Genomic DNA, 14,021 nt, shown 5'->3' on the forward strand with positions numbered 1-14,021 from the left:
TTGCTCCACTTCGACTGACAGCAGCTTTCCAGATTTTCAGGCAGACAAAAGTCTTTCTGCGTACCTTCTACCTGACATTTTGTTAGATAGAGGCAGGGCTGAATCTGTGACCTTCTCCATTGCAAGGCATACCTTCCATCACTTGAGACACAATCCAGGATTACTGATCTCCATGTGGAATCTGCAGTTCTCCCAGAATTACAGCTGTCCTCCAGACCACAAAGATCAGTGCCCCTAGCAGTTTCTCTGAGTGGGGCTCTATGGAATCACACATCCCCACTGAGATCCCTTTAGGGTTACCAACCTACTGGTGGGGCCCGGAGATATCCAGTAATTACATATGATTTCCAGACTACAGCGATCAGTTCCCCTGGAGAAAATGTCTGGTTTGGAGGATGTGGCATTTTACCTATTGGCATTATACCTCACTGAGGTCCCTCCCTACCCCAGGCTCTACCCCCAAATCCCCCAAACTGGATCTGGCAACCTTAAATCATTCCTCTCCCCAAACCCTGCCTTCCCTAGGCACTATGCCCCAATCTCCAGGATTTTCCCAAACCAGAGTTGGCAGGCCCTACCACAAGTCACTTCCATTGTCACATCTTGGCCGGGCTACCAGGTGTTTCATCTTACAGAAAAGAAATCTGTGGGTCCCATTGTCTCCTGTTGGGCATAAATGCCTGCTGAATCCTCTTTATACTGGGTCTAGCACTGTAAGCTCTATTTCCCAAAGTACTGAAGAGCCAGCCTCTTTCTTCATTCAGTGGTTGATTGCTCACATGCCATATGATATCGCTTAATTCAGGTCCCTTCTGAAACTGTTGAAAACATTTACAACCACCCAAGCTTTCTCCTGTTCTTTGGCAGACTTGACTCAGTACTAGAACGTGTTCTTGTCATTGTTTGATTTCATTTAGAGCAGTGGTTCCCAACCTTTTTTTGACCAGGGACCACTAGGACTTTTTTGTTCAGTGCAGGGACCCCAAGGTTCAAAATAAAAATTCCGAGAATTTGAAAATAAACTTTAATCATAACTGTTAGTTAAACATTAAACTTAGAATAATATTTGAATATATATTTTTATAATAGAGAACGTTTAATTGACAATATTAATTTATTATGGGTTTATAAGTTTGTTTCGCGGACCTTAATTTAGTTCTCGCGGACCCCTGGGGGTCCACAGACCCCTGGTTGGGAGCCAGTGATTTAGAGACAAGCAGAAAACACATCACACATGCAGTACAGCACATCTCTGCACTTTACACCTGAGCCAGTTTTAAACTAGATTGTTAAAGGTACTGTAAAAGCTGCAATTTCATTCGAATGCTGAGACTTCTGTTTTAGAGATGCTTGGCTTCATTAACTACAAATCCCAGCATTCCGTAAAGGAACAGCAAAACCAGTTTAGGTTTCCACTGCACACACACCCAGACTCTCAGAGCTGCTTCACACATTGCATTTCTCCTACACAGAAAACACAACCCTTTTAGGACAAAGTATGAACCTGGATGGCCCAGGCTAGCCTGATCTCATCAGATGTCAGAAGCTAAGCAGGGTCAGCCCTGGTTAGTATTTGGATGGGAGACCACCAGGGAAGACCAGGGTTGCTGTGCAGAGGAAGGCACTGGCAAACCACCTCTGTTAGTCACTTGCCATGAAAACCTCCAAAGGGGTTGCCATAAGTTGGCTGCGACTTGACGGCACTTTACACACACACACACACATGAAACTTATGCATAGCAGGCCATTTGTGATGATCACGTGCACAAGTAGAGTATTTTAGGTGCCCAAAGCGTTTCACATAATTATCTTAGGTCCTTGGAATAAATACACTGATATCATCATCGTCATATGGCTATTGATGGAGCTGTGACTGAGAGAATAATGGCTGGCCAGTATAGTGTAGTAGTTGGGGTGTCGGGGTCTAATAGCTCGCCTAGGATCTGGGACAGCCATGGTCAAATCCCCAGACAGCCATGAAGCTCACTAGGCCAGCCACTCTCTCAGCCTAAGCTTCCTCATAAGGTTATTGTGAGGATAAAATTGAGAGGGAAGAATGATGTTCACTGCCCTGAAGTCCTCAGAAGAAGTGCAGGATAAAAACGAACTAGCTTACTAAACTTGCCTGAGGCTACCTAGTGGGCACATGATTGAGGTGATCTTTGAAATGGTGACTTCCCAGCTCATAATTTACACTCATAACTGTTACATATGTTCAACACGGGACTTGTGCTGGGATATACATGCAATGGTATGCTCATGTGTGATTGGCACACATTCTGGGGTTGGGGAAATTGGGGGTGGAACCTGGAGAGGGCAAGATTTGAGGAGGGGAGGGACCTCAGCAGGGTATAATGCCATACAGTCCACCCTCCGAAGTGGCCATTTTCTCCAGGGAAATGGATCGCTGTAGTCTGGAGATCAGTTGTAATACCATCTGGAGACTGACAACCCTAGTACACAATTATCAACATGAATTTCACATTTTTTCCTTTAACAGCATGTGAAAACAATTTGGAATTTAAATGTAGTAAAAATAATCCCAGTCTTTTTATTTTATTTTATTAACTTTCGGTAGTGTGTAGTGCTGCATTTCAACAAAAGGCTTTGGGATTTCTGTCCAGGGACTAAGGGAGGGACTCCAAAGAGTGTAATTTTTCAAGCATGTAACAAAGAATTTAGAATGTACAGCTGCTCTGCATCTGTCAACTGAGGTTATATTTCAGTCTACCCTAAACTATGCAGTGATCCAAACAAGATCTATCAAATGGCTCATGTAGGTGGGGCCGACAGGGCTATAGGGAGATGATCCCTAGGTCCTGAAGCAAGCATTGATTAGGATTCTTGGGGAATAGGGTGGAGCTCAACAGGCTTTGTTTTACTCAGAAATTACTGTCCCCATCTGACGGACGAGAATGACTGGGATGGAGGCAGGAGATGGAGGCCAGTCTAGAATATTTCCTGTCCTCTGTGCTGGCCAACAAAACTCATGTTCAAACAGCCCACAGGTCAGTGTGGATTTGCATCCCCTACTCTTCTTGCTTCATCTAAGAATTGGATAAAACTCCTCAGTGGCCTATAACAAGATTTAATTCTTGCCTCAGTTCCTGGTGCTCCACAATCTTGTAGCCACAGCCAGTTTATATATTTAGTAGAATAAATAGTAAAGCTTTTCCAAGACTGTTCCACATCAAACAACAGGTAAAGACCGCATGTTTGAATTCTCTCCCAATTCCTTGCATAAAAAGAATAGCATGTCAGGAAAAAGGGTAGTAGTATGCCAAACTGCTATTTTTCTATGTGCAGGGATATATTTTTCTTCCATGAGGAGAGCATGCAAACAAGCAAGTCCTGAACGGTAGCCCGCAGGTTCTTCAGCTTGATTCTGCTGAATGTGTAAACTGCCCCTACTAATTCCTCATTGTGGAATCTTTATAATATCTTTATAAATGATTCGGATGAAGAAAAAGAGGGGATGCTTATTAAATTTGCAGATGATACTAAATTGGGAGGCGTAGCAAATACAGTAGAAGATACAGGATACAGGATGATCTTGACAGGCTGGAGAATTGGGTTAAAACCAGTAAAATGCATTTCAACAGAGATAAATGTAAAGTTCTGCATTTAGGTAGGAAAAATCAAATGCATAATTATAGGATGGGGAAGACTTGTCTTAGTAGTAGTGTATGTTATGGTCTTAGACCAAACACTGAACATGAGTCAGCAGTGTGATGCGGTAGCTAGAATGTGGTCTTGGGCTGCATCAACAGAAGTATAGTGTCCAGATCATGTGAAGTGATGGTATCGCTTTACTCTGCTCTGGTTAGACCTCACCTAGAGTACTGTGTTCAGTTTTGGGCACCACAATTTAAGAAGGATGTAGACAAGCTGGAACGTGTCCAGAGGAGGGCAACAAAGATGGAGAGGGGTCTGGAGACCAAGGCCTATGAGCAAAGGTTGAAGGAGCTGGGTTTGTTTAGCCTGAAGAGGAGAAGACTGAGAGGGGATATGATGACCATCTTCAAGTACTTGAAGGGTTGTCATATAGAGGATGGTGCCGAGTTATTTTTTGTTGCCCCAGAAGGTCGGACCAGAACCAATGAGTTGAAATTAAATCAAAAGAGTTTCCTGTCTAGACATTAGGAAGAATTTTCTAACGGTTAGAGCGGTTCCTCAGTGGAACAGACTTCCTCGGGAGGTGGTAAGCTCTCCTTCCCTGGAGGTTTTTAAGGTTAGATGGCCATCTGTCAGCAATGCTGATTCTATGACCTTAGGCAGTTCATAAGAGGGAGGGTGTCTTGGCCATGTTCTGGGCATGGAGTAGGGGTCACTGGGTGTGTGTGGGGGAGGTAGTTGTGAATTTTCCTGGATTGTGCAGGGGTTTGGACTAGATGACCCTGGTGGTCCCTTCCAACTCTATGATTCTATGATTCTAATCTGTTCAGGACCCTCTCCTCCCCCATCCTGCCCCCCTTGCCTTTCTCAGCTGTGTGTTAATGGGGAGCTGGTTGGCAATTGCTGATTTCTCCCTGGGAAAATGTAGAAAACAGTGTCAAGTGGAATGGTCTATGGGAAAAATTGTAAATAATCCTGAATGTTTTTAATGCTGCCAGAATTTTTTGCTGACAATATATATGACAAGAAAAGCAAATAAAAAATGCAGGTTACTGCAAATGCACAAACAAACAAACAAACAAACAAAGCCTATCCAATCAGCAGAGTGTTCATTAAGTGGGCTCGTGAGAGAATATTCAGCTTTCTTGTGCTGTTCATTTCTTGTCTAGATGCTGCTGCTGCCACATCTTTTATCCCTCACAACCCCCACCCTACACCAATTCCAATCTGTAGTGATAAGGTACTTTCTGACCCTCGGGCAGCTGCCTGGCTCCGGATTGATCCTTGGCAACCTGCACTTTAACCACCGTAATGGTGTGATGCATTTCAGGCAGTCTGGGGGGTGCCAGGGGGATGCTCCATCCTTGAGGCCAAGAGGACCCCTTTGCCTCTCCCTCCTTTGAGGTGGGCTGTGCCTCCAGCAGCTGAGGGATGCCTTTGTGCTCCTCCCTGCTGGGCTCTATACTTAGCCAAGCCCCAGCCCCCGCTTATCAGCCCAGCCATGTCATCAGAGGGTATTTTTGGGGACAGCAGCTGCAGGCATTTGTAACGCTTAGTCCCTGCTTGCAGACGCCTGGTGAGCAGGGCAGAGGGAGGCTAGGGACCCACAGCTCGTGAGGGGCAGGGGGTATGTGTGTTGGGGCCACTGCAGGATGAGAAGCAGGGATGCCCAGTTCGGACACGCTATGGAAAGAGATAGGACAACTGAACTGACGACAGCAACGGGCAGCTGGACAGAGGGAAGGATGGACTGATGGAAATTGTCAGACGGAGAAGCAGGAACTAACTGACGAAGAAGTGCAATTCTAGAGTGGATGCAGGAGGTGGCTTGAGGTTAGTGAGTGCTGAGAGGAAGGCAGGCCGGTCCCCTCACAGCCTGCCTCTCACACCTCTCACTAGGTAAGTGTAATGGGTCGGGTCATGGGAGGAGCTGGAGGGAGTCAGAGGTATCATGATGGTACTCTTGGGCTCTTGGAGTGAAGGTGACTCTAGAATCGACCGATCCTCGTTACTGACTGATGAATCTATCTATCGATCGATCGATCGATTGATCTATCGATCTATCTGTCTGTCTGTCTGTCTGTCTGTCTTTCTGTCTGTCTATTTACATTTCTAGCCTGCCCTCCCCAGCCAAAGTCTGGGCTCAGGGCAGGTCACAAGAATACCACATAAGATAAAAATGGAGTAAAAACATTAAAACTATGGTTAAAACAGCCCAATACAATTCTAATAAATAAGGGCAAAGATGACCAATGGCACCCAAAAAGAATATCTGGCTGCAGCCAGGTGAGCAGATAGACAAAACCCCAAGATGGTCTGAAAGAAGAGGGGAAGGTCAGCAGTGAGGGGGGTTAGGGAGGTCGTTTTTACAGGGAGAACTGTAGTAATATCAGGAATAAAAGCCTCACTGACTTAAAAGCCTTGGAGGGTAAAGAGGGCAGAGGAACACCTGTATCCTTGCTAGTGAAGCAAGGTCTTTCCCCTCACAATGTGCCCATAACAGAATCCAGTATATCCCATTTCTCTCCTCGCTCCCTATATATATGGAATTTCTTATGGATAACTGGAGCCTTTAAAGTAAGAGCTAGTGAAAAGAGAAATGTTTTCTGGACCCATGCTGGAATTCCTTTCCGTGTGGTCATGGAAGTAACAGCCTATAATCAGTGAAGCACTACATAGAGTGCGATAGGTCAGGAATGCCTGATAAGACAAAAATGCCCCTGAAATAGGGCTGGTAGGGGGTTGGGGTCTTCAGAGCTGGTGCAGAGTATGGGCAAAGAATGCGAGCTGGGAAATACTCAGCCCAAATCTCACATCAGTTATGCACTCACTAAAAGTGTGGCCTTAGGTAAGCCATTCTTCTTCTACCCTCAGCTCTCCTCCTTCCACTATGTGAAGCATTTGAATGCTTGAAATGTCCTATATAAAGTATTCAGGGGCATCACTACCAACACCACCGTCTCTGTGACCTGGTGGTCTTCTGCCCTTCAAACATTAGCCATCCTAGCTGTAGTGGGGGACACTATGCTTGTGTTGCAGAAGAATAAGGTTGCGTGGCTACATAATATTTCTCTCCACACTTCTATGGCTACCTTATAAAGGAAGAGTCTTAATCCTACCTCTCTTGCATTGGTCTTTTCCACATTGAACTGTCTGGTGTGAAACTGTCCTGCATGGCAAGAAAGATAAAGGAATAAAAATGAGCAAGGCTTCATGGTAGTGGTGATGGGAAGGAATAATGAGATTACAAAACAAACAAAAACCTTGGGGGATCTCTTTTGGATCAGAAAGCTTAGCTTAGCTCAAGAAGACTATTTTTCTGCCCATGACCTTGGCTTGATGCCACCATGCAGCAGCTGTTGTGCTTAGGATAGGCTGAGATATCGATGGGCTTTGCCTGCCTGAAGAGCTGTTTTTGATATCTTATTTTCTTCGCAGGACTTGACTGCAGAAGTGGAGGGCTGTTAGGAACCCCATGATAGTCTAACTCCCTATACCACAACAGCATCTTCTGCTTGTTAGCTTCTTTATAGATTAACAAACACCATCAAGGTCAGGAATGGCTAAGTTACTGAGAAAGTTCCTAGTGGGCCTCTGTCCTGGTGCATCACTGATGGTCAGAAGAAAGCCAAGCTTAGTGATGCTTGGTGACATTGTAGGGGTTTTCCAGCATGGACCCAGCAAGCAACCATGACAGGAGGATGGTTGCCAGTCTCCAGGTGGGGCCTGGAGATTTCCTGGTATTACAACTGATCTCTAGACTACAGTAATCAGTTCTCCTGGAGAAAATGGCAGCTTTGGAGGGTGGGGTCTGTGACACTTTCCCCCACTGAGGTAGTTCCCCTCCCCAAGCCACTCCCTCCCCAGGTTCCACTCCCAAATCTCCAGGAATTTCCTAAACTGGAGTTGGCCACCTTGCGCTTGCCCCTTCCCATGCTGCTGCTGCAAAGGCTCTCAGGTCAAACCCAACCACCACCAGCAGCACAGCCCACGGGGGTTTGACTCAGCTTGCTCCTGGGTCGTTTTAGTGGTTGAATCCACCCCTGAACCAGGTGTACCATGGTGCTTATCTAGCAGGGAGGTCTTGGTCTGGTGACACAGATCTATAACCATCAGTGAGATTGTTCAAACAACCAAATTGAAAGCAATGTGGGTTTAGTGAATTGTCCATGTGGTGTAAATGACAGCTTGCAGTTCAGACATAACTATAAATGAAATTTTAAAAGACGCACAAGGAAACAAACACAAACATAACAACACCACTGCAAAGCTACCAAAAGTGGATTTAGCAGTGGTTTGGGGGGGAAAATGGCTGTGAGATGGCGCACAGAGAAATGCTCACACTTCAGCACACCACTTTCCTACATGCCAAACGAAGCTCCACATCACTCCACATACGATTCCAATGTGGTTGTGTGAATTAGTTCCCAGAGAAGGGTGCAGTGCCCAAATGTCAACACTGCGCTGTTCCGTTCTAGCGATAATCCTTTCTTGATCTGACTCTCTGTAGGTCCCTGGCCTCGGTTACGTCGTGACTGATCCGGTGATGGATCCCTTCGGAGGAGCCCCCCGATTTCTCGCCCACCCTCGCACTTTCACAGTACAAAGTGGCACCAGTGCCATTCTGAAATGGCAGGTGGCGGGTGAGCCACGCCCCAGCGTTGCCTGGGAGAAGGATGGCTCTGTGCTGGAGTTGCCATCAGGCCGGATGTTTGTGAAGGCTGATGGAGATGCGTACAGCCTGCTGGTGTCTCAGGCTGGCCCAACAGACAGCGGACGCTATGTGTGCAAAGCCAAGAACACTGTGGGCGAAACCTATGCAGCTGCTACCCTTACAGTTGAGGCAGCAGAACTGAAATCCAAGGGAGATCTTGACACCCAGCCTCCAATCTTCCTAAACAGGCCAGTTTCAGCACGGGTAACCCGGGGAGAGGATGTGACATTTGCTTGCAGAGTCTCAGGGCAGCTTGAGTGGGAAAAGGATGGCCATAAGTTGACAGATATCTTTGAGAGCAGCCATTACAAAGTGAGTGTGGAGCCCGGTGACTGGCACTCCCTGCAAATCTACAACACCCGTCTCCCAGATGCAGGGGTCTATGTATGCCGGGCACAGAGCAGTTTTGGAGAGGCCATGGCTGCAGCAGTGCTTCTGGTGGACTCTGTGCCAGGTGTGCCCCATGATGGCCATTTTCAGAACGCACCCCAAAACTGCTATTTCAAGAAGCAGCCAGAGGCACGGGATGATAAGCAGCAGCAGAGACATCGCCCTGAACAGAATGGGGTGTCAGAAGCCAGGCAGAATGGTGAAGTGTTTCCAAGTCCACCCACCACAAAGGCCTTTACTGTGAATGAAGGGAAGCATGCAAAGTTTCGTTGCTATGTAACTGGCAAGCCCAAGCCAGAGATCGTCTGGCAGAAGGATGGGAAGGTGCTGTCCCCTGGAAGGAGGCACCTGCTCTATGAAGATAGGGAGGGCTACTTTATCCTCAAGGTGCTTTACTGCACAGCACGGGACTGTGGGCTCTACGTGTGCACAGCCTGCAATACGGCTGGCCATACCCTAAGCGCAGTGCGCCTCCATGTCAAAGGTACCCCCAATGGGGAGGAAAGACAGTATTGTGTATTGTATGTGTGGGAGAAGCTGGGTTTCAGACATCCCTTGGAGGGAACAACATGGGAAGGGGGGACAGTTATTCTTTGACAGCAGAATGCAGACACATAGTAATGCTGGAGGATAAAAGCTGAAGAAGTATAGTCAGTCACTTCTATAAGGGCAAAGAGCGCAGTTTTCTTGTTAGAGTACATAGTATCCATAGGGACAAAAGTACAGAAGTTTGGTAAATCCACTGAGAATACAAAAGTGGAAAAAAAGCAGTCACAGAATTAAGGTGTTACCATAACGCAGCATGAATTCTGAGTCTGGGATCAACCTTCCTCATGAGTTTATAGATCAGAGAACGTGCACATGGCTTTTGACTTATTGTGGGTCCACCATTGCCTAGTCAGGATGAACCAAGGAGACAATTGCTCCAGGAGAGACTGTCACAGTACTTATTACTTTAATAAAAGTCATGATACAATAATGAGGCACAAGCACCAGAACTGGAAGTCTGTTATGAGAATGAGAACAAGCCAAGAAGCATCCACATAGAACTGGCAAACAGGAAGTCTTTGAGTCCTGAGAGCAAGCAGCCAGCTTGTGCTTGTAAGGAAGGTGAAGCTAGCAACCAGAGTCTTGCTTACTGAAGGCTGTCTACTGAGGTACTTAGGGGACCCTTCTGGTACATTCCTGAGGGTCTTGCCAGGAATGGAAAATATATGCCTCTTGCCAGTGACAGTGCCCATGAAGTGCTGAGTGGTTTGGGCATTCAGCCAGTTGCCAACACAGGTGCCAAATATAAGGCTAGACAAGAAATGTTTCCTATCTCAAGGGAGGGGAATATGGCATGAGGGGTAGAGGCCTTTCAAGATAGTTTGGTAGGAAGCTCCTCCTTCTTGTATTGGGAAGAACCATGGCTCAGAAACAGAAGGAAGGGGGGTTTGTTTGCCAGCTAGTAGAACCTGAGGCTTAGTTCACATGAACAGATGATAAATAAGGTGATAAACATTCTTTCTGGATTGTACCACTAGACTGCATGTGGGGACCACACGTCTGAGTAAGCCTCCATGTAAGCTAGGGTTTCAAACCTCCAGGTGGCGAAGAGGAACCTGGCAACCCTACGTTGCCAGCTCCGGGTTGGAAACTACCTGAAGATTTTGGGAGTGGAGCCTGAGGAGGGTGGGGTTTGGAGAAGGGAGGGACTTCAATGCCATAGCGTCTAATAGCCAAAGCGGCCATTTTCTCCAGAGAAAATTATCTCAGTTGCCCGGAGATCAGTTGTAATAGCGGGAGATCGCCAACCACCACCTGGAGGTTGGCAACTCTGAGGTGGGACCTAGGTAGGTTTGCCAGGTCCCTCTTCACCACAGGTGAGAGGTTTTGGGGGTGGAGCTTGAGGAGGGTGGGGTTTGGGGAGGGGAGGGACTTCAAGGTCATAGAGTCCAGTTGCCAAAGTGGCCATTTTCTCCAGGTGAACTGATCTCTATTGGCAGGAGATCAGTTGTAGTAGCAGGAGATCTCCAGCTAGTACCTGGAGATTGGCAACCCTATGGTAACCCCCCCACACACACACCTGGAGGTTTGAAACCCTAGTTCATCATCATCATCATTTGTTTATTATGGTCAAAGACCAGTTTTTACAAAAAGAGATATAATAATTAAAACAGAATGTCTGATATTTGGTAAAATAGTCTATTTGACGTAAAAGTCATTTTAGCAGCTTCTTCTGCCTTATTGAACATGCCCTAGCACAGAATCTCGCAACCTGATAGGTAATATCTTTAACAGAATCATCTAATAATAAAGTGGTACAGCGAACTCTGTCTCTATCTGGGAAGCTAGACAAAATTGGATCAATGAGCGTTTTGCGTATGTCTTGATAAAATGGGCAGTGTAATAGCACATGTTCAACCGTTTCCACCATTCCAGATTGGCATGGACAGAGGTGGAATTCGTAAGGGAGGCTGGCATACCTCCCGTCAAGAAGAGCAGATGGAAGGGCATTAAAACGTGCTAAGGTGAAGGCTCTCCGGTGTTTAGGGTGTTCTAAGGTATTGAGATAATTTGGAGGGGCCAAAATCTTTTTACGGTTCTCCACTACTGAGACCGAGTAAACCCTTGATCTGTCATCTTGAAGGGCAATGTCCCAAAGCCTCTGTTTGACTATTGTTTTTGCTCCTTGATAGCCAAGATTTAGAAGAGTTGTACTTGATAAACCTAAATGTTGGAGTCAAAAAGGGCAAGAGTCCAGTAGCACCTTAAAGACTAACAAAAATATTTTCTGGTAGGGTATGAGCTTTTGTGAGCCACAGCTCACTTCTTCAGATACAGCTAGAATGTGAATCCATCGGTCTTTAAGTAGAGGAACAGTATGTAAATGTGAATAGCAGGCTTGATGGGATTAGGTGTGATATGCAGAAGAGTCTGTGATGTCCAGGGGAGAGCTGGGTGTGGAGAAATCAGCATTGGTAATGGGCCATGAATGCAAGGTCTTTATTCAGCCCAGGTAAATGCAATGACTTTAGTTTGAATATCAACTGTAATTATGTTGGAGTTATCCTCGGTTAGATTAATCCATCTTGAGGAGAAATTATCTGCAAAGATTAGGGGAGTTAAACCAGATGAGGACAATTTCATCTTTAACCAATAAGAAATGGCATGGTACCAGGCTCGTGTTTCTAATGGTACCATCCCGGCTTCCAGTCTAATCAGTGCATTTGAAATACATTGAGGGACACCGAATAAGGATCTGAGAAATTTTGACTGGACTACGTCTAATTTGTGAAAACTGTTATAGAGGCATATCTGCGACCCAAACGTGAGTTGAGGGATCACTTTCCCCTGGAAGACTTTCATGGCAGAAGGTATATGGGCACCCCCTTTTGTAAGGGAGAATCTCAAAGTTGCCATGGCAGTCCTCTGGGATGTCTCAGACACTTGGGACAGCTGAGCTGGAAACCCTAGTTTACATGGAGGCTCACTCAGATGTGGAGTTGCCAGGTTTGAGTTGAAAAATCCATGGAGATTTTGGGGTGGAGCCTGGGGATAGTACGGTTTGGGAAGGGGAGGGACCTCAGCGGTGTATAATGCCATTGAGTCCACCTTCCAAAGCAGCCATTTTTTCCAGCCTCCAGTGGCTGGAGATCTCCTGCTATTACAACTGATCTCTAGGCAATAGAGATCAGTTCACCTGGAGAAAATGGCCGCTTTGGAAGATGGGCTACATGGCATTATACCCCACTGAAGTCCCTCCCCTCCCCAACCCTCACCCTCCTCACTCCGCACCTCCAAAATCTCCAGGCAGTGCCCAACCCAGAGCTGGCAATCCTCGGAACGGATCACTATAGTCTAGAGTGCAGTTGTAATTCTGGGAGATCTTCATCCACCATCTTCAGTCAACGCTAGGCTTGGAGAGATGGAATTACAACTGATCTCCAGAGATCAGTTCCCCTGGAGAAAATGGCTGCTGTGGAGGGTAGGCATTATACCCTACTGAGGTTCCTCCCTTCCCTAAACCCCACCTTCCACAGACTCTACCCCCAGATATCCAGGAATTTCCGAACCTGGAGCTGGGAAGCCTAGCTAGTCCTTATTCACTCAAAAGTACTAGTTGTGGGGAAACTGGAGAGAGGAGAGAGAATTCTGTCATGTGACTCCCTCCTCTCAAATAGTCTGAAGTGGTACAGACATCAGGTTGCCAACCTCCAGGTGGTGGCTGGAGATCTCCTGCTATTACAACTGATCTCCAGGTGACAGAGATTAGTTCCTAGGGTTGCCAGCTCCGGGTTGGAAAATACCTGGAGATTTTTGGGGTGGAGCCTGAGGAGAGCGGGGTTTGGGGAGGGGAGGGACTTCAATGCCATAGAGTCCCATTGCCAAAGCGGCCATTTTCTCCAGGTGATCTGATCTCTATTGTCTGGAGATCAGTTGTAATAGCAGGATATCTCCAGGTAGTACCTGGAGGTGAGCAACCTTATCAGAGACACTCTAGATACAGTTTCCCCACTTTTTCTGCTGTTTTACACACTCTCTGAGGCAAGAGTGAGTTAAAGGTAACAGGCTGTGTCAGAGCCAACAACAGGCAGTTCTGCCAGTGCTTGACTCTGGGGCGTTCAAGAGCCTGCTTGCTTGGAGGGCATCGCCTCGATGGAAGCTCACATTCTTTGTTATGTTCCACAACATATGTTGTCACGTGTGCATGCGTCAAAGGTAACAAGAAAGAGAGAGTCTTTGGTTAAAATGAGGCAAAGGGTGACACAGGGGAGCATTTGGCACATGTGGCATGGCATATTCGAGGCATGGACCCTATTACAGGATGAGGTATTCGGCTGAGACTTGAAGCCACGGATTTGGGTGAGGGTTCAGAGGAGAGCAACAGTGCTCATAAAGGATCTGGGATGCTGCTGGGCTGAGATTAGAGATAAGAGGAAGGCTTGTTTAGCCTAGAGAGGAGAAGCTGGGGAGTGGATCCGTGATAACAGACGTCAGTTATATGTCATAGGCTGCTGTGAATGGGAAGGAAACCAACTGTTCCCCAAGCCCTCAGGAGGCGAGGGGGAAAATGGGCTTTACCCAATTGAGAGAGATTAAATACCACAAAGATTTTTTCCATCCATAAGAATAGCCGTGCAATGGAACATGTTACCCAGAGAGTCTGGAGTGTGTGCATTCATTGGAACTTTTTTTAAATGGGCAAAACATTTGTCATTACAAGAGCCTGAGTGGATGTAGGCTGGAAGGAAAATTTCCCCTAGGAAGGAGCAGTGGTGAAACTACATGGGCAGAGGAAATAACCGGGTCCAAACTG

General features: G+C 46.6%; 1 protein-coding gene across 1 annotated transcript in view; it reads left to right on the top strand.

Moving 5' to 3' along the window:
- The first annotated feature begins 5,384 nt into the window (after positions 1 to 5,384).
- Positions 5,385 to 14,021, top strand: part of OBSL1 (obscurin like cytoskeletal adaptor 1) — a 102,663-nt gene continuing 94,026 nt past the window's right edge. Inside the window, exons 1-3 of the mRNA XM_056852034.1 lie at positions 5,385 to 5,514; positions 8,126 to 8,767; positions 8,873 to 9,203. Of these exons, the coding sequence (XP_056708012.1) occupies positions 8,162 to 8,767; positions 8,873 to 9,203 (937 nt within the window). The 5' untranslated portion in view covers positions 5,385 to 5,514; positions 8,126 to 8,161. The remainder of the gene's footprint in view (positions 5,515 to 8,125; positions 8,768 to 8,872; positions 9,204 to 14,021) is intronic.

This window comes from Euleptes europaea, chromosome 6, assembly GCF_029931775.1.
Source record: "Euleptes europaea isolate rEulEur1 chromosome 6, rEulEur1.hap1, whole genome shotgun sequence".
NCBI classification, from domain to species: Eukaryota; Metazoa; Chordata; class Lepidosauria; order Squamata; family Sphaerodactylidae; genus Euleptes; species Euleptes europaea.